At 56.2% G+C, this 20109-nt stretch overlaps 1 protein-coding gene across 10 annotated transcripts in view; it reads left to right on the top strand.

Annotated features, from left to right (window-relative positions):
• The window catches only part of OSBP2 (oxysterol binding protein 2), a 135350-nt gene extending 119108 nt beyond the window's left edge, over positions 1–16242 (top strand). For 9 of the 10 annotated variants that reach the window (XM_082324865.1, XM_082324863.1, XM_082324869.1 and 6 more), the window contains 10 exons: positions 104–221; positions 949–1015; positions 1399–1566; positions 5337–5582; positions 9703–9823; positions 10564–10667; positions 11092–11187; positions 11643–11827; positions 12661–12881; positions 13066–16240. In XM_082324865.1, coding sequence (XP_082180991.1) covers positions 104–221; positions 949–1015; positions 1399–1566; positions 5337–5582; positions 9703–9823; positions 10564–10667; positions 11092–11187; positions 11643–11827; positions 12661–12881; positions 13066–13208 — 1469 coding nt within the window. In that variant the 3' untranslated portion in view covers positions 13209–16240. Of the gene's footprint in view, positions 1–103; positions 222–948; positions 1016–1398; positions 1567–5336; positions 5583–9702; positions 9824–10563; positions 10668–11091; positions 11188–11642; positions 11828–12660; positions 12882–13065 lie in introns of all 10 variants that reach the window. The other variant, XM_082324864.1, reaches the window with a different exon arrangement.
• The last annotated feature ends 3867 nt before the right edge of the window (positions 16243–20109 follow it).

Here is a 20109-nt window from a genome sequence, read left to right as displayed (position 1 = left end):
GGACAAAGCAGGAGGAGGGTGGGCTCTGGGGACAGACTTGTGCTTGATGGGTTCAAAAGGGGACCGGCAGCACCTGGGCATCTCAGACTGTTTATGCCAACAGGGAGCGTGCAGTCTGCCAAAGGAGAGGCCAGTGATGAAGATGAAGAGACGGAGTATTTTGATGCCATGGAGGATGCACCAGCTTTTATCACTGTAACTGCAGACCCCAAGCACCACAGGTACAAGCCCCCGCCCCGGGGCCATGCGTTGCATGGTGCAGTCTGGTGAAACCTATTGCGAGTGCGGGAGGAGCAGGGGAGGGACGGTTTGCCCGGCATTATGCTTGGACTTGAGGGCAGCATCCTCTCCCACAGAGGGTTATTCTGCATGCACGTCCCCCAGCAAACGGGCTGCCTCTGCCCTGGGCTCTGTACTGTGCCCGTCTGCTCTTGCATTCCTGGAGCAAGCGAGGCTGAGGATGACCCCAGCTATAGCGAAGCAGGTGAGGAAGGGCAGGCGTCAAGCCTGTGCTGGGGTAAAGCTAAGTCCTGTTCCCCAGCAGCTGATGTGGGCTCGAGGGGAGCCTGGACAGGGACTTGGAGGAAGATCCCTTGGAGCATTGGGCAGAAGCGGGGAGTACCTTGCCTTTGTCTGCCTTGACCTGCTGTTATACCTCCCTGGGTGTCTGTCTGGGCTGGAGGCACCTGTGGTCTGAACCACGGTCACACCGCTGGGCTTGCTGGCAAACGCAGAGGCCCTAGCCCCCAGGCTGGGACACCCTGCGCTGAGCATCCTTTCCCAATGCCTTTGCACGGCCTCTGTCACCTTGTTGCTTTCCTGGCAGCACCCTGGGGTGGTGCAGGGAGGTGCTCTGGGTGATGGGGGCTGTGCTGCACCAACCCTGGCTCTTCTCTCCTCTTCTCTGCCCTTGCTCGTGTTTTCCAGTTGGTACTTTCTTCCCTGCAGGCGTTCGGGCAGTAACCTGAGTGGGGCCAGCGAGGGCCACCCTGAGGACTGGAACCTGGAGGACAGTGTGAGTTGGCCGGGCAGAGAGGGAGGGACAGTCCCGGCAGGATGAAACCAGGGGAGGGGAGCAGGAGAGGAGGTTGTTGGAGGGACTCTCCATCCGGGTCCTTCCTGCGCCTCCAGGATGGAGCAGAGTTGGTTGCTCTGTGAGCCACGGCGGAGGGACAGATGTCCTACAGCAGCACCCCAGGCACCTTAAGGGAAGCAGGAAAGTGCTGGGGAGCAATTGCACCGTTATTTCCCCTGTGCCCTGGAGAACAGGCTTCCAGCGATGCTCCCCAGCACAAGTGCACGCAGTATCTCCTGAGCTGTGGTTGCTGCTCCCGGGAGCGTTTGGGTCATGCTGGGTGAGTCCAGCTTAGACCTGTGTTTCTTCTGTTGCTTCCACAGGTCTTTGAAAGCTCAAATCAAAGCAGCTACAATGAGTCCACTTGCAAAGATCTCCTGCTGAAGAAAAGGAGACGGACTCGCATCCCCGACAAACCTAACTACAGCCTTAACCTCTGGAGCATCATGAAGAACTGCATCGGCAAAGAGCTCTCCAAGATCCCCATGCCCGTAAGTGAGCGTGCCCCAGGCGCCGAGGGCTGAGGGTGCTGCCATGATGCCAGTGTGAGGGTTTAGTCTGGGCATTGCTCTTGGCTGTGCAAAGGATTTGGTTTATGGCTCCAGGTGGTCCTGCCACATGCTATGGTAGCATAGCAGCCCCGAGCGGGACAGGAGCATGTCACCAGCTGCCAACTCCGTCCTAGGGGACTGGCTTCTGCACTGACAGAGCCCTCTGAAACCACCTCACTATTCTCCCCAGCCCTGTGATGCAGCACTGATGTGTCCTTGCTGCTCAGCTCTGCTGACTCTAAGCCCTGTGTTTTTCCCTGCAATTTATTTGCCCCTTGAAATCATCCGCCTGCTGCCAGAGAGCCAGCACAGCCAGAAAGCTAAACCAGCCAGGCAGGAGGGGGTTGTTCTCAGCAGCACGGAGCTGTAGTGCTAATTGCTTTGTGGTAAACGGCTCTGACATCGTGGCTATTACATTAGGGACTATTTGAATTGGGTTGGCTTTTTCCTTGGGACTGATCCCTTCTCCTGTGCTGGCTGCAGAGAGCCCTGGAGTGCCCATGCCCCTGGCAGCTTGCTCACATGAGCGCCAGGGCAAGCTGGAGCAGAGAGGACATTGCCCAAGTGTCCTCTGCAAATCCAGCCAGTGCTGAAGCAAGGAGAGAACCAGGACGCTGTGAATCCTTGAGGATTCAAGTGTCTCACCCAGGGGCTAGAAGAAGAGGCCTTCTTGCTGATCATGCTTTCCTCAGTGTGCGTCCTGGGGACACAATGCTTGGAGAGCAGCCCCACTTGCACCGACAGCACAGCAGGGCCGTGTTTCACCCCAGAGACCCAGAGCACCTTTATTTTCCTTGCAAAGAGAAGCCTTTTAGTGAAGGAGGTGCCGTGGGGACAGTTTACAACACTGCTGGGTGCTGCTGGGTTTGCTCCTTGGGGTGAAGGCTTCCTGCAGGGCTCTGTCTGGAGGAACCCCCGTCGTGGGCTGCCACAGAGGGTAAGTGGGATGTGCGTTTAATTCTTGCAGACAAATAACCCTCTGCCTCAATATACCCAGACAAAACGCTGCCCACGCCAAAGCTCCCCCAAAACCGCAGCCCTTTTTTTCAGAGCAAACCAGCCCTTTCCAGGCTGCTGGTTCTCTAGCAGGTCTTCACCAGCCCAGCGAGTGGCATGGACGGGACTGGGTGCCATCGTAAGGAATCCATTTCCCCAAAAACCATGAAGTCCTGCCAAGCTTGGGAGAGTTGTAAAACAGCTGGGGGTGACTGGAGTCTATTGTGGTGCTGACTGGAGTGGAAGTAGCCCAGGAAAGTGTGATCCGTAACCCTGGAGCCATATTTGGGGTCCTTCCTTTGCTGGGTAAAGGGGAGGGAGCGTGTTACAGGGGCCTGGATGCTGAATCGATTGGATTTCGTCTCTTCTTAAAGCAGTGCCTGACACTCTCTGAGCAAGAGCAATGAGTTTGTCTCTTCCTTGTGCTATTTCCAGTCAAGATGTACAGCTCAGTGCCGTCCGTTAGCATTTCTGCAGCAGCATCAATATCAGATAAAGGCGTGATGGGTACAGAAATAAACTCAGGACATGAAATAACAGCAGCTGCTGGTGCCTGGAGAGAGGAAATTTATACCTTCCCTATCAGTCAAGTCATTCCGGGAGCTGCTAAAGCTGAGTCCAAACCTGAGAGCAATATGTTCTGCTAGCACAGCAGCCCCCGGCGCCGGCTCGGGGGATGTAATTACTCCATCCCTTCCCTGGGGTGAGCAGATCTGGTTTCCCAGCGCTGCTGTCTCTGTAAACTGTTCAGCAGAGCTATGGGTTGTAAAGAAGGGGCTCAGCCGGGCGTCAACTGCTTGCTGTCGGCTCCTCTGTCTGGATATCTGTACAGATACGGAGGCAGGGAGATGCTTTGCACCCTGCAAGCTCAGCCGCATGCAGCATTTCTTTGGCAGATTCACCCCAAGAACAAGCAGCCTGTGGTAAGGCATCAAGGGGCAATTTAATCTCCTTTAAACAGCCATTTAAATTCTCTCTCCATAGTATGTGTGCTTGGAGCTCAGGAAAAGCCGGCAGCTCTGGAAATCGAGACAGAGCTGCTGAATGAGGGCTTTCAAGCTGATGTTGTGGTAAACGGAGCGAAGGAGGAGGAGAAGGAAGCAGAGCAGCCGGCTTGGGGAGGGCTGTTTGGAAACGTGGTTAATTATAGTACAAACCGCTGGTGAGCCTGTTGTGTGCACTGAGAAATGGGAGTTTCTCCTTCCATGCACTTCACCTGATTCTTGGCAAATTAGGAGCATTTCCAAGACCTCATCCCCTTCCCAGGTGATGTGAGGGACTGCAAAACCACTCCTTAATTCCTCCTCTGAATGAACAAACCTGTGGCATTGAAAAAGAAGAAAACAGCTTTAGGGATTTTGCGTTTCGGGTGGGTTCATCTTCCTTCCTTCATGGAAAGGTTTTGCTTTGCCGTTGCCCGAGCAGTGCTGGTGGAGAGGATGCAGCTGCTGGCTTTGTTCTCATGCCGCCTGCATCTCTCCTGAGAGTTATCTCAAGCTGGCTGTGATTTTTGTGGATGTGATGCTGCCCTTTCTACACAGCTCTTTCTTGCTCGGATGCTGTAAAATCCCTGTTACTTAAATCCCCGAGTGGAACGATCTGGGGTTTGTTTTCTTTAGTGTGAAATATGTAACTTGGCTTAAAGAAGTGGTTCTCCCATCCTTCAACCATCTGCTCCTTCTAAAATGTATTTCTTTATTCTGAACTGAAAGTAAAAAGTGAATTTCACATGGTTTTGAGGCAGAAGACCTTCTGAGACAAAGTATCTCCATCTTCCTTTCAATTATTTTTATATTTCAATTCTTTTCAGAACAAAAAATTTTGCTAAAATCAACTGTTTGTTTTTTCCCCGGAGATGTTTGCAGCCTGTCCAACCTGGCAAAGTACAGCAAAGTTTTCTAATTGACAAAGCAATGATTTGGGGCTGGAAATATGACCCGTTCAGGCTCTCCCAGGACACAGCTTCTCCTCCGCTCTCTGCCCTGTGGGGCATGACCGCCGCCGCTGCCTGTAGCTCTCAGATGCGGTTTGGGTGCTGTTTTGGGGCTGCAGTCCCAAGAGCAGGGAGACCCCAAAATGGGGCTTTTCAAGGTTTTCTGAGCAACTGGGCTGCAGCCCGGCGTGGGGATGGCTTTGCCAGGAGGTGATGGAGGGCAGCCCAGGGAGCAGCACTTCCTTGCCCCACATCGCCTCTTGCTCACAGCTGGTGGGATGCTGGCCAGGAGGCAGGAGGGAGCTGGTCTTGCTGCTGAGGCTCATTTTGGGGGTCACCGGTGCTCCGTCACCAGAGTAAGGTGATATCTGGGACGATATCTGGTTAGCTCGCAGGGCTGCCGGCTCCCTGGTATACCTCTTCTCAGCTGGGAACTTCAAAGCCTTCATGGTCTCGTTGTATGGTTCAGGGAGCATGACAGCACACGCTTCTTGCCTTTATTTAACGTTTGCATGATGCTGCAGAGGCAGCGTGGAGGTAGCGTGCCTTGGCACATCCAGCCCTGTGCTGTGAGCTGCCCTGCGGGGCTGCTGCTTTGGTTTCGCAGTTTCTATCTGCCCTGGATCCCTGACTCTTGGGGTGCACCGCACCGTGCTCCGAGAGCCAAATGTGTGGAGTGCCAGTGGTTACCAAGGCACTGTGCTGGGGGAAAAAGGCAAAGGGTGAAGTACCCAGCTTGGCATCTCTCTTGCTCTGCTAACCTTTACTTGTTCCCCTCCAGGTAAACTTCAACGAGCCACTCTCCATGCTGCAGAGGCTGACGGAGGACCTGGAGTACCACGAGCTGCTGGACAAAGCAGTCAAGTGCGAGAGCTCCACGGAGCAGATGTGCTTTGTTGCTGCATTTTCGGTGTCTTCCTACTCAACGACTGTCCACCGCACTGCAAAGCCATTCAACCCGCTGCTGGGGGAAACCTATGAGCTCGACCGGCTGGAGGAGTTCGGCTTCCGTTCCCTGTGTGAGCAGGTGAGCCGGGGTCTGTGGAGGGGCTCTGTCCAGCCGCTCGTGTCCAGCCAAAGCAGCCCTTCCCTGAAGGAGACCCAGCACCTCCTCACACCGAGCCTTCCTCCGGGCCGAGACAGCCAGCAAATTCCTGTTGGCATTGGCAGAAGCAGCAGCAGGCACAGCCCAAGCCATTTTTCAGAAGCTGTGCCCGTCCCAGCATTGCAGAGCAGGACGTGGGGAAGAAGGGGAGGAGAGAGGTGTCCATCTGTTGTGGTTTAACCGCAGCCAGCAACTAAGCACCACACAGCCGCTCGCTCACTCCCCCCACCCCAGTGGGATGGGGGAGAGAATTGGAAGGGTGAAAGTCGGAAAACTCGTGGGTTGAGATAAGAACAGTTTAATAATTGAAGTAAAATGAAATAGAATAGTAGTAGTAGTAGTAGTAGTAGTAGTAGTAGTAGTAGTAGTAGTAATAATAATAATAATAATAATAATAATAATAATATAATGCAATAATAATATACAAAGCAAGTGATACACTATGCAATTGCTCACCACCCGCCGACTGATGCCCAGCACATCCCTGAGTAGCGATTGCTGCCTCCTGGCCAGCTCTCCCCAGTTTATATACTGGGCATGACATCATATGATATGGAATAGCCCCTTGGCCAGTCTGGGTCAGCAGTCCTGGCTGTGCCCCCTCCCAGCTTCTTGTGCACCTGGCAGAGCATGGGAAGCTGAAAAGTCCTTGACCAGTGTAAGCACTGCTCAGCAACAACTAAACCATCAGTGTGTTATCAACATTGCTCTCATCCTAAATCCAAACCACAGCACTATACCAGCTACTAGGAAGAAAAATCAACGCTATCCTAGCTGAAACCAGGACACCGTCATTCTGCCGGGTCTCCTGGCTGCCTGCCTGGGGCTGGGGTTGCTGTCACATCTGAACACTTGAGCAGAAAGGGAGAAGCTCTGTTCATCCGAGCTCCCTCCTAGCCATAATCAGTGATGTCCATGAGCTCTGGTGCAGTTCCTCCCTGTTTCAGGGTGTCTTTGGACCAGAGGGTCTCGGTCTCATTTCTTTCTTGTTGGAGTGAAAATCTTTGGTTTCAGAGCCTGGGGGCAACCCAAGAACCTCTGACAGCCCCATACTCTTACAGCGGAGCGTATCTGGCACGCATCGGTCAAACAGCAGGTCTTAATTAAAAACCTGGAGCACTTAATGAGTTGCAACCTATGGAGAAAATTGACTGTTTAATATTTAGGGCACTTGGCTGGTCCATCCTGAATTCTTGGGGATGGATGGGGCCAATTATTGCCCCTTGAAGGCAGGACATCACATTGGTGGGAGCTCTGTATTCTCCAAGGGGTGGCTGTGCCGTCTCAGGGGCAGAGCGACTGTCGCGTCTTTCAGTGTTCAAAAGCATCAATCAAAATCACAAACTGCTGTCACTCTGCAGAGGCTAATGCAGGTCCAAGATCTGCAGAGCCTTTCAGCAGACTGTGCCCCCGAGCCCTGTGGGCTTTTTGGGGGGGAGTTGCCTGGGAAAAGGGTCTTGCTGCTAATCCGGGCATGCCATGCTGTGATACATGATGCTCACAGCAGATATCAGACATGTGGACAGGGTGCACTGGGGATATGCAGTGAGGGGGATATGCAGTGAGGGGGCTCAGGCTTGCACCAGCATCCCTGTGTTCCCCTGACGTGGTTTAGCTTGTCTCTGTTCCTCCTCCTCCTCTTCTCCAAGCCACGGCCCTTCGTACCCAGGTTTGGAGCAGCTGCTCTAGCAGGTGCCATGCTCTGTCATCAGGTCCTCTCAGGACACGTAGGTGCGGACGGAACCCCTCCATGGTAATGGGTGCCCAAGCTCGGCAGACTCTTGCAAAGCTCTGGCCCAAGGCAGGATGGCACCTCCCCTCACATCCCATCTCTCTCGACTGTGCTGCTCCGGGCAGTGGTGTTGAACAGGCTCTGTGGGGCCTCCTGGAAATGTGGCCCCTTGCCCATGACAAAAGAAAAGGTGCCTTAGTAGATAATCTCCAGGATTTGTGCCCCTGCTGTCTCTTTGATCATCCCCAGTGAAGCCCATATGGTCTGTCCCAGCCTTGGGAGCTCGTGCCCTGGGCTGCAGCGAGCCAGGACACTGCAACCAGAGTGTAATGAGCTACAGCTGTGAACGTGCCTCCCCTTCCTGCTCTGCCCAGTGCCTTTCCTGCTTCTGGGAGGCGGATTGGAGGCGGCAGCATCCCTCCAGGCATCCCCTGGCACTATGCTGTGAGCATCGCAGAGCTCAGGTTCATCACAGCATCACACCGTCACCCCAGCATCATCGCACCTTCACCTCCCCTCACCCGGCAGCGATTCCCCTGTCCTGTCGCACAGCCAAATTCCCCAGCTGGCTTTATGCACAGCAGAGAGAAATTCGGGGTCTCTGTTCTCCATCGCCTCCCTGGTGCCCTGTGTCCCTTGGGCTGTCACCCTGCTCAGCCCGGTGTTATAGGAAGCAGATGATTCCTTACCAGGATGCTCGATCCATCCCTTACCCCTCATCCTCCCGGGGTACGGTCAGAACAACAGGTTGGGTTTATTACCCTCATTCGGGCTGCAGTGATGAAGCCCAGCGCTGTCAATCCGGTACCACTGGACATCCCCAACCACATCACTCCCACACCTTGCCACCCCTTTTCTCATTCCTTCACCCTCCTTTTCACCACGCTCCCTCCTCCATCCCTCCCCCCTCCCAAATAAATAACCTGCCCTGAATTACTTTTTCTGGTTGGTCCCGGTTTTCCTACATCTGTACCCAAATTTGATATTTCTGACACTTCCATGTTAACTGAGCCTCAAACTGGGCTGAACCCCTGGGTGCTGCCCTCCTGCCTGGTCCTTGAGTCCCTCCCTTGCTGGCATGGCACATGAGATTCATCCAAAATTAGGTTTGTTGTAACTTGGAGCAAACCTGCTCCGTTGCAGCACTCTGGAGCCTTCGGTCCATGAGCAGAGCCTCTAAATCTCCCTCCTGGAGCCATCTCAAAGGGCACATTTGGCAACAGCTTTGCACCGGCGCAGCGTTGGCAGTGCTTCTTGCCGTGGTGCTGCGGTTGGTGCAGGCGGCGTGGGATGGACAGACGGATGCTGTTCCCACCGCTCTGAACTTTCCTTGGATGCTGCATGTGCTACTCAGCCTGCCAATGTGCTTAGCAAAGCGTTGATAATCTTGTGCCTGAAATCCAGTTATCCAAATAGCATTTTCCCTGGCCAGTGACAGTGGGATTTAATGGAGAGGTTTTTGCTCTGCTCACGTTTGTAATCCAGTAGCTTGGGGCGCTCAGCCTGTAATTACATCGGTGCAAATAATCTCTGCACTCGGTGGAGTGGCTGTCGGGGCCCGGTGTTGGGAGGCTCCTGGTGATGGGTGGCATGTGCTGTGCCGGAGCTCCGTGGGTCGGCTGTGTGGGACCCCATGTGAGGGCAGAGCCCTCTGGCTGGGATGTCCTGCTCCCACCTTGGTTTTGGACAGCTTTTCCAGTGCAGGGGAATGTGAGCACCGTCCTTTTACAAGTCATCCCCGGGAATGGTGGATGTCTTATCTGCTTTTCCAGCCTGGTGTGTCTGCAGGGGCAAAGCTGAAGTCTTGGCTGGGCAGGTCCATGTGTCTTGGACACCTTGGAGACCTGTGTCCCCCGGGAGTTCCCAGGCAGAGCAGTGGGAGCCGCCGCTGGTAGGAGAGGTGCTGTTACACTGGGCTTACTGGGGATCTGGGCTGGGTTTTGCCACATCCCTGTTTCTCAACCAGGATCCCTGGAGAGTGGGGCCGTGTCCTGGGCTCACAATACAGCAGCATCTCACAGCGATAGTTACTCAAGTTTTTTACAGCTGATGCTTTGCTAATGAGCCTTAGAAAATCCTGGCAGGAGCTCAGTGAACCTCCCTGTGCTGCCGGAGTACCTCACGGGAGGTCACCCCAATGCCCAGGAGAAGATTGGATGGTTCAGGTCAGCACAGTGGAGCATCCTCACGGCCAAAGCTGGTGTGGAGCTATCACCTCTCCTAGGAGTCACGCTGTGATGGCCGAGCACTCACCAGGCCTCGCTGGTGCTGGTGGCTGTGACCTTACGGGCTGTTTCTCCTCTCCCCCAGGTGAGCCACCACCCGCCAGCAGCTGCCCATCACGTCTTCTCCAAGCGAGGGTGGACGTTGTGGCAGGAAATCACGATTGCCAGCAAGTTCAGGGGCAAATACCTCTCCATCATGCCACTGGGTAAGTGACTTGTGCCGAGAGGATCAGGGCTTGCTTTTTTCCTGCACTGCTCATGCAATACCCCAGAGGTTAAAGCAATGTGCTGGTCCCTTGGGCTCACATAGGGCTCAGTGAATTCCACCCCAGGCAATGTAGGAGCATAGATTTGTGCTCCCGATCACAGAAAACCCTACGATAACTTGCCTGCCCTGGAAATGGAAATTATGCCAGCTGCAAAGGGAGACTGCTTTGCTCGCTGATAACACCATAGCGGATGTGCTTTGGAAATATCCTGCTTACCCATGAATTGCTTTCTCCTTAAATGATATTTAAAGGTTAGCTTGCTGCCTGTTTTAACCCTCTCCCCAGCAGCCAGATGCAATAAGCTGCCTCCTTCCAAGGTTTTATTTGTCTTCTGCCTGTCCCTGGGCTGGGCTGCATGCCTGGGGCTGGTCCCAGAGCTGTGCCGGTGACTGGCTGGTTTCATGACACTAAGAGTCAACCAGGCAGCACTTTTCTGACCTGCTTTTAAACTTAGTGCTTTTGGGGGGGGCAGGAGGAGGGCAGAGGGCCTTGCAGGTATTGCAGCTCCCTTACTGCAGCAGACCACGGAGCATGCAGCAAGGGGAGGGATGGATCCAGAGATGCAGATAGAGGGACAAGCATGGTGCTGGGGTGTCGTCATGCTCCAGGGCAGTGTGCCTGCAGCTCTGCCTGGCCGTCTGCCCTTGCTGAGCTCAGGGCTGCTCCTCTCTCCACAGGCACCATCCACCTCGAGTTTCACTCCAGCGGGAATCACTATGTCTGGAGGAAAGTCACCTCCACCGTTCACAACATCATCGTGGGCAAGCTCTGGATTGACCAGGTCGGTGGCTACGGGTCTAAGGTGATGGGTCCTGCCTGGCCTCGCCTGGCTCCGGAGAAGGGCAAGGGGGCTGGAAGGACATTGCCTTCCTGGGGTGTATGCCAGCGCTGCCTGGTGTCCCCACCATATTCCTACCGTGATAGGAAGGTGTGCTTCCCTGGCAGGGATGGGGGGAGGCTTATTGGAGCTCCTAATGGTTCTTCCCAAGGCCAGCAGCTCCGTGGGGCAGGGTGGTCATGCGCGTGATGGGTTTTACCCTGCTGCTGGTGAGCCGTGGGGCTGGCGGGGGTGGCCGGTGCGGTGGCTGCAGCCAGAAGTGACGCTGCAGCTGGTGTTGATTTGTACCTGCACGAACTACAACTAACGCCTGATTTGTCTCCTTGCAAAGTCTCTCACTCGCTGTGGTTTTGTGTCTTTCATCTAGTCTGGTGAAATAGAGATTGTTAACCATAAGTCAAAAGATAAATGCCAGCTGAAATTTACCCCCTACAGCTACTTCTCCAGAGATGTCCCCCGAAAGGTATGTATCCCGGTGTCTCCCTGCTCCTTCTGGCAGCCTTGCGCGGGGTGAGACCTGGCTCTTCCCTCTAAGCTGGGCTCACTGGGGTCCTAGTGCTGCAGCCGGGATGAGCCCCAGCCACGGGGCCAAGGAGCTGCGCTGGCACCTCTGACGCGGGTCACCAGGGAGGGCTGGGGGGCGACCAGCTGTGTCCAAGCAGAGCCCGTGTTTCGGCTCTCCGTGTGCCAGAGCTGGAGCACTGAGACCTGGAAAAGGATTTGATGGGCTGGAGACCCACCTGCATGGTCAGGATGAGCCCACGCTTCCCCTGTGCTGGGCACCGCTGATGTCTGAGGACACGCAGCGCCAGGTCCAGCTGCTGCAGTTGGGGCACCTGGAGGGTGTTCTGCCCCCTTGCGCCTCTCCCTGTCCTCTGGGCGCTTCCCAACACCACCAGAGCCATCTCCTTCTGCCAGGTGACAGGGGTGGTGAGTGATGCCGATGGTAAAGCCCACTACGTCGTGTCTGGCACATGGGACGAGAAGATGGAGTGCTCCAAGATAGTGCAGAGCAGCCACGGCAGCACCAGCACAGAGGGCAAGCAGAAAACCGTCTACCAGACGCTGTCTCCAAAGGTCCTGTGGAAGAAATACCCCCTCCCGTGAGTCGCCTCATTGGCACGGGGTGCTGTGCTCGGGGGTGCAGCAGCTGGAAGGGGATTAACGGTGTCACCCTGAGCCCCACAGGATGGAGGGGGCTCATGTGCCCACCCCTGAGGACATGGGGGTGGCTGTGTGGCTTTTTCTGGAGTGTGAGCACACAGCAGGAGGGGAGACCAGATCCCTGCAAGGGGAGGGTGGCTTTGAGGAACCCTTGCAGGTAGGTTTTGGGCAGCCAGGGGTACTGGTTAGGATTTTTGGGCTGCTGGCCATAGCAGGGAGATGTGTTGGCTACTTTGCCTTGCTGGTGAGTCCCTGGCCATCCTGTCCCACTGGTCGCTTTAGCCCTCCAAGGCCCAGCCCTTTCTCGACACTCTTACCCACAGCAGGGCTCCTCTCCAGCCTTTGGTAGCACCAATGGCCGGTCCCTGCTTTGGAGCCGCTCTGTCGGAATGGTCCCCGGTGGAAAGTATCCTTCGCTTGGTGCCACCGGTTCTGCAGTTGGGGATCCAGCAGCTCTTGGGTGAAGCCGTTTTGTGTCTTGGCTGCCCAATACAGTGCTCGGAGTTCATAGGCTTGGCTTTTACCTTCCCCAGATGGAGCCAATGGAGGAAGGGTCTCTGTTCCCCTCTGAGACACCCATTGAGGTGTCGTTGGCATCCTCACTTAGAGGGTGGGAGGCAGGGCTCCCCAAAGGACCTCTACATGTCTGGTCTGGGGTAGCAGGAGCAGCACCAGTGGGGCTGGGGTGAGACGCAAGGACGTGAAGGGCTGGGGAGCTCTGCTCGAGGTAGGTGCCACCTCTGCCGTCCTAATTGGGGCTCTCTGGCTGCAGGGAGAACGCCGAGAACATGTATTTCTTCTCTGACCTGGCCCTCACCCTGAACGAGCCCGAGGAGCGAGTGGCCCCCACGGACAGCCGGCTGCGACCCGACCAGCGGCTGATGGAAAGCGGCCGCTGGGACGAGGCCAACGTGGAGAAGCAGCGGCTGGAGGAGAAGCAGCGAGCCGTGCGCCGGAGGCGAGAGGCCGAGGCCGTGGAAGCCCTGGAGGAAGGTGAGATGCTTTGGGATGCCGGCGGGCAGGGACCGGCCGCCTCTCGCTGCAGGAGAGGGATGCAGCGAAGAAACCCCACTGCGTTTGGGGGATGAAGAAAGGATCCTGCGTCAATTTGGGTGGCTGGGAGAAGCGCGGGACTCACTGGGAAAAGCAGCCCTTACCCCTGTTTCTCCCCGGACAGGCAAGGACTATGAAGGCTATATCCCGCTGTGGTTTGAGCGCAAGGTGGATGCCGTGACGGGGGAGCTGATCTGTGTCTATAAGGGCGGCTACTGGGAGGCCAAGGACAAGCAGGACTGGAGTATGTGCCCCGACATCTTCTGAGCCGCTCTGCTCGTGCCGGGGTGGCCGGCCCTGCGCCTCAGTTCACCGGGACAGACAGAGGGACAGTGAGGACACGCTGGCAGCGTCCCGCCGGCAGTTAACAGTGCAAATACATACACAGAGTCAATACATGCAGAAATTTGAAAAGAAAATCTAAACAGGGATTCCAAACCTATTTTTTTACACACTAATAAATAGCATCCTTTTTTTTTTAATGATGGCTTTTTCAGCGACTAATTAGGAACGAGGACACATGAATCTGGTTCGTTTTTAGCCTAGCATATTTATTGCTATCAGGAGTTGCTGCCTATATCTTTCAACGCCTTGGCTTTATTGGCTGAGACGTCGACTTCCAAAGATGCTCGCATTGTGGGGATGCCGTGCATTTGTGTGAGCTCTTTTCTTTGACGTTATTTTTTTTTCCCCATTTGCGTGTGGACTTTATGGAATTATTTTTTTTAAAAAAAATCTGCTCCTGGTTCAGGTTCCTTCAAAGACGGACACAAACAACTCTGCGTCCTGCTCAGACAACTGTCTCCAGGGGCCATGGCACTTGATCCTGGAGGCTCTTGGTGGTTCCCGCAGTGCCCAGTCATCCCAGTAACACCAATTAGGATATTTCAGCTGGTGACTTCTTTTTTGCCTTTTTTTTTTTTTTTTTTAAGGAAGTGTTTGAGCAGATTCCCCGCAGTCTGCTGTGTTTAGTCAAGGTTTTAGGGCTGTCTTTAACATGATGCTTTGTGAGAGTGATTTGAGTGAGGTTTGGTTTGGTTTTCCTGCAACCGCATCCGAAGGGGGAAATGGCCTTGCCAAGGTCGGGAATGCCCAGCAGACACAGAGCGAAGAGGTCTGTAGACCAGTGATGCTCTGGGGTCCGCATACCGTCTCTCTCCCGCTCCGTCTCGCTGCAGCCCAGGCGCTGGCCGGAGCCTGGATCTCTGTACCGGGTTTGCAGGCAGCGTCTCCCTGCTGGGCTCTGCCCGAGGCCGGGCGGGAGGGGAGGGAAGAGATGCCATGGTGCCGCTGGGATGGAGCCTCCCTGGGATGCAGCCTCGGTCCTGGGTCTCATCCTTGTGTCTTCCCCATTAAGCCAGACAGGTCTGGTCCGCAGTCCCCCGGCACGGGGGTCACAGGCTGAGCCTGGAGGACACCCGCAGCCTGGTGCCCAGCTCCGTTCCTTCTCCCTTGTGGCTGGTCTCTCCCAGGAGCAGTTTCAGGTCACCACTAAAGCACGGGGCCGAGGGAGCCCCATGTGTCCCGCTCACCCCTCCTGCATGCCATCGCCTTGCTGCAGCCCTGGACCCGCCGGGAGGAGTGGAGCAAGCCCTGCTGATGATCGGCGAGGACCAGGAGCGAGTGGTGCTTGGGCACCGTCCACGCAGGCAGGTACCGCCGGTGAGGATGGGGGTGGCAGGACCCCAAAGATGGGATCCGCTGGGCCACAGAGTATCAGGGAGACCTGGATACCCGCATTTGCCCCATTGGATTTCATTTTTGATGTCTTCTTCTCTGGGTCTTCATCATACCGTACTGAGTGCTGCCTCCCGGGGGTCAGAGGCCACCCCTAGCTGGACTGTCACATCCACATTGGAAGATAATTAGCAATAATGAACTTTGAGGCAATGGTAACTGGAATACCCAGGCTGCACATGGGACACTTATGCAATCAGGTTCCTCAACCATCAGTCTCCTCCTGGTCGGCTTCTCTTCCAGCACCTCCATGCCTGTTATCTACAGCAAACCTACGTGTACAGTATATATAGACCTTGTACGGCATAACAGTAGTGAGTGGCTATTGGAGTGGCAACACCCACTGATTTCAATGTACCCTTTAATCTTATTTATTTGCTTCTAATTTATATATATATATAAAAATATATATAAAATTATTTTGCTTAAATTTCTATGGTACACAATAGATGAAAAATAACGAAGACAGAAGTGTCTGTCTGAGTTTTTGTAGCATGAGTACGATTTCCCTAGGCTTCTCTGGGAGGTAGGGCATAGGGGTGATGGTGACTGAGTAATTCCCAAAGTAGAGAAGCAACATTTTGCTCCAAAGACGGATGCAATTGCATTCAAAAGGTTTTACAAAGATACTCCCTTCTAGAAACGATGCATTTGGGGTTTGAAGAGCGGCTCTTGGTATCCCCCGCATTCAGGAGTGTGGTCCTCCAGACTCAGCTCTCTGGCTGTTACAGCAGCCGGTCTGGCGTCTTTGCTCCTTTCAGACCCTTCCCGGAGGTTTGCCCATGGCTTCATAAAGCCGGTGCAGCTCTTAAATGATCCAAACTTCTGCATTTGCTGTGGGATGCAGCCTGCGGAGAGCTGCCGGGTGTCCCAGCCCCAGGCGTGCGGATCTCCTTCAGGCTTTCACCTCTCTGGGAGAGCAGAGGATGCTCTGCACTAAACTTTCGTGCCGCTGGCTTGGTTTGTGACAGCAACCGAAGTTGCCCGGGGGAGTTTTGTTCCACTCACGGCTTGAATCGGCTTTGTAAAACGGGCTAGAAACTGAGCTCTTCAAAATGCCTTATTTTCCTTGTTTGCTTTGTCAATGCAAGTGTTAACCCGAGAGCTTGGAGAGGTGGGAAGCTCCTGCACAGGCTGTTCCCAAACCAGGATCCGAGCGTTCCCGTAGCGGAGGAGAGCGGGGAGTGAGATGTTGCTCAGTAAGTGCTGGCACCAAGGATCCTGCTGGGCTCTGGGACCCTGAGAGGTCCTCTCTGATGTACCCCGCATCGCTGCATCTGTCCAGGAATCACCATCACGGACCTGCACAGCTTAGCGGAGCTTGGGGGAGTGCGAGGAGCACCCCCCAAAACAGAAATCCCCCATTTTTTTAGGCTAATTTTAAAAATTGCTGTATCTTCCAGAGATCATCTAGTCGCAACACTTAATCAGAGCACCATCTCCTGGTCTTTCTGTTCCCCCCCGCAGAGGATTTTAATGTCATTCCACTGTAAATGCTGTTGAATGTATTTCTTTTTGAACAATATATTGTGAGTGATCCCTCTTCTACACGGTAATAAAACTTGGATTCGGGAGTTTTAAAAGGCGCAGTGCTGAGGTTGTCACTCGCTCCTCAAGGCTGCACATGGGGGTCCTGGAGGAACCCCAAGGTGGGTGAGCTCTGGCCATGCACGGGGGCCTGGGCACGTGGTGGATGGCAGGTGAGGTGGCCAGGGAAGGTACCACAGGAGGTGGCCCAGAGGAGAAGGAGACCTAGGAGAGGAGATGGGGAGATGGACTAGGGAAGGTTGTCCAAAGGAGGAGGATGCCCAGGGAAGAGGACTGTGGGAGGTGGCCCAGAAAACGTGGAGGTCCAGGGAAGGGGTTGTTCAGGGAAGGAGGAGGGTCATGGGAGAGGTTGCCCAGAGGAGGAGATGGTGCAGGGAAGGTGGTCTGGGGGGGAGGAGGGCCAGGGGAGGAGGTGGCCCAGCAGAATTCTCCAAGGCAGGAAATCTCCAAGGGAAGATTGCCCAGGTGAGGAGGGCCAGGAAAGCAGGAAGATGAGAGGTGGCCCAGGGGTAGGTACCCATTGAAGGAGGTTGTCCAGGAGACACCAGGGAGGGATGAGATCCAGGGAGATGTCCCAGTGGAGGCTGGCCAAGGGAGAAGATGGCTGCCCAGGAGAGAATGTCCAGGGAAGGAGGGACAGGAGAGGTGGCCCAGGGGTAGGTGCCCAGGGAAGGAGTTTCTCTGGAGATACTGGGAAGGAGATGGCCCAGGGGACGTTGTCCGGGGCAGGAGGTGACCAAGAGTAGGTGGCCCAGGAGAGGAGACGCAGGGGAGGTGGAGGAGGCTCCAGGCAGGGACTGTGGAGGTGGTTAGGGGAAGCCCGGGGCAGGCTGAGACTGGCCAGCCGCTGCGGCGTTGCCAGGTGACAGGCACACACAGCACTGCCTGTCCTGCCGGCTGTCCTGCCGGCTGTCCTGCCTGCCACAGCCCAGCTCAGCCAGGTGAGCACGGTTTGGGGCTGGGGGACCCCAGCACTGGGACCTGCTCGGCCCATGCTGGCAGCCTGCCCAGTGGCAGCGAGGAGCCTCCCTGCCTGCTCTGGGCGCAGGCAGTGGGGTGCCGGGCACACAGCACCCGGGGCCGGGGGCCTGGCAGCTCCTGGGTGCAGCAGGCGTGCTGGCATCTTGACTTTAATGAAAGGCAAACCTCTGTGCCCTGCAGCACCTGCAAATCTACCCATCACCCCTGCAGTGTGGCCCTCATCCTGGCACTGCGGCTCTGCGAGGTGGGTTCTTGGCATGTTCACTCTGAAGCCTAATGAGTTCATGGGGCCTTTTAGAGCATGTTACTCTCACCTTGTGTTGCAGGCCCAGGTGGCAGACATGGAGCGGGAGGAGGCTGGCTTCAAAGGCCAGAAACGCAGTAAGGCTCGTGCTGGTGCTTGGTGCTGCACCCAGGGCATGGGGGTGTCCGGCTCTCACCCAGTCCCAGACCAACACGCCCATGCTGCTGGGGATGGGCTTGGCCCAGCCACTCCATAGCAGAGCAGTCTGCAAGCCCAGGGTGCAAGAAGCCAGGGCGGGTGCCTGCTGCCCTCCCTGCCTGTCCCCACAGGAGTGTCTGCCCAACACGGGGGATTTTGCCTCCCCAGGGCTTTGAGACCTGCTGCTCTGTCCTGACCAACAGCACCTCTTTCCTCCTCCCTGCAGACCTGGAGCCAGGGAAGCAGCTGGGGTTTGCAGGATCCTGGGCAAGGGAACGCTGGGACCATGGGCTGGACCCTGCTGATGCCCCGCTCAGCCAGGTGTGGGGCGCAGGAGCAGGGGGGTCACAGCGTGGGGCTGAGATGTGGGGGTGCAGTGGGACCACCCAGGGGATGACGCAGCACCAACACCGCGGTTCTCCTGCCATTTCCCACCCCTCCGGTGGACTGAAGTTGCATGAACGCCGCTCAGCGGCGGTGCCCCATGCCCGCTCTCCCCTTGCAGCAGCACGGCGCGGGTGTGCGGGGCACTGGCAGCAGTGGAGTTGGTGACATCTCTCCTGACACCTTCCTTGATGGGTCCTGGATGGCTGGTGAGTGGGGACAGGGCACTTCGGTGCTTTCTCAGCTCTGCTTTGCCCACCGCTCCCAGCATGCCAGGCCCAAACCCTCCTGCAGAGCCATGCTCGCTGGGGACTAGCAAATGCGCTGGTGCTCAGGCAGAGGATTTTGCAGCTAGTGCTATTTAAATAAAACAACAGCGCACCACAGAGACCAAAACAGCAAGTGCTAGGAGAGCAAAATTGTACTCTGGGAACCTGGGGCTGCAACACAACTGTTGTTGGAGGGGCTTTCGCAAAGATGCAAAGGGCAGTGTGGGACCACGACTCTCCCGTCAGGCAGTGGCTTCCTGTTTTCCCTGACAGAAGAGCTAACAGCATCCCACCCCTGTGCCCTGCTGCCCCGGCAAGCCTTAGAACTGTGCCCACCGCTGAACTGTGCTGCTGTGGTGGAGCCTGGGAGCATCTGTGAGGGCGAAAAATTGCCCTGGATTGAAAAAAAAAAAAATAAGGATGACCCTCCAAGCAGGGTCAGATCCAGCCAGATGGGGTGGCTCCTTCCCATCCCTGCCCGGGCGTAGAGGAGGCTCAGAGCTCTCTGCTCTCCCACGCAGAGCTGGAAGGACACCGTGCTGGGTGTCCCCGGGGTGATGCCAGCCCTGTCCCACGGGAGGAGTTCTGCTGGGGACTGGCTCAGCTCCTTGGCTTCCAGCCCAGCCCGGGGCACTGGAGCAGCTCCAGCTCTATCTGCACGGAGGACTTCGCTGCCAGGTTTTGGGAGGGCATGGTGGAACCCCTGCTGTTCTCCGAGGAGGAGCAAGATGAACCCGCTGGGGATGTCCGTACTGAGGGAGATGATCCTGGGCAGGATGAGTCCTTGTTCCCTGCAGGGAGAAGACTGGATGTCCAGCGACTGTCGGCGTTGGAACTGGGCAGACATCCCTTGCAGGGCATGTCTCCACCTCTGATGCGGAGGGAGAGCCTGGAGTCTCTGGGAGAGAGGATATCCAGACTGAGCCAAAGCGATGCTTTGGGGATGGCCTGGATGTCCCCCCAGCCTGCCCCCTCCGTGCAGCCAGCCCTGGGCCGGGAGGACTCTCCCCACGGGGCTTCATGCTCTGGGGAAGACCTGTTGGCCATTGCCTTGCGTGGTAAAGACCCGGCTGCTGGGTGTCCCTGCCGACCTCCAGGCACCTCTGCTGGCAGGAGCAGGGCTGGGGCAAGGAGGGGCTCTCCCAACGGTGGTTTGCCAGGGGCCAGCGGTGCCAGGACCAGCAAGTCCTTGGGGCCAAGACAGCAGGAGCCATCAGCTCTCCAGGGACGGCGTGGAGGGGATGTCACCCTTGCTGTGGATGACGTGGAGAGGGAAGGAGCAGGCAGCAGGCAGAGGAGAGCTCCCTGCCTGGCTCACTGTGAGTCTGGGCTGGCCCTGGGGCGCTGGGGCAATGCTGGAGGAGGATGGAGGACCGGGACCAAGCAGGGGGAAGGGGCATGGCTAGGCCAGGGACTCTCTCTCTGGGCAGGTTCAGCGAGCAGCATGCAGGGCACTGTGGCAGGGACCAGCCCCAGTTGCTCGTGGGGTTTGTCTGTGGTGTGCAGGATCCCCCCACCAAAATGCCATTTTTTCTTGCAGGTACCGACACAGCAGCAGGACTCCCTGGGCGATGCGGAACCAGGGCAGATGTGTCACCCTGCCCGGGAGGAGCAGCTGAGTGCCGGTGGCAGCAGCGGAAGCAGAAAGCCATCCTGCCCCACAAGGTACGTCCCTGGGCTGGCCATGCCCTGCCGTGGAGCACAGTGGGGTGGGTGTTTCTGCTGCCAAGGGGACAGCCCTGGCTCTGGCAGGATGCACCAGGTGCTCAGCGATGGGCGAGGGGATGGCTTCTGGCCCCACTCTCTG

This window comes from Platalea leucorodia, assembly GCF_965183815.1.
Source record: "Platalea leucorodia genome assembly, chromosome: 12".
In the NCBI taxonomy this organism is placed as follows: Eukaryota; Metazoa; Chordata; class Aves; order Pelecaniformes; family Threskiornithidae; genus Platalea; species Platalea leucorodia.
This window is presented reverse-complemented; position numbering and strand designations above follow the sequence as displayed.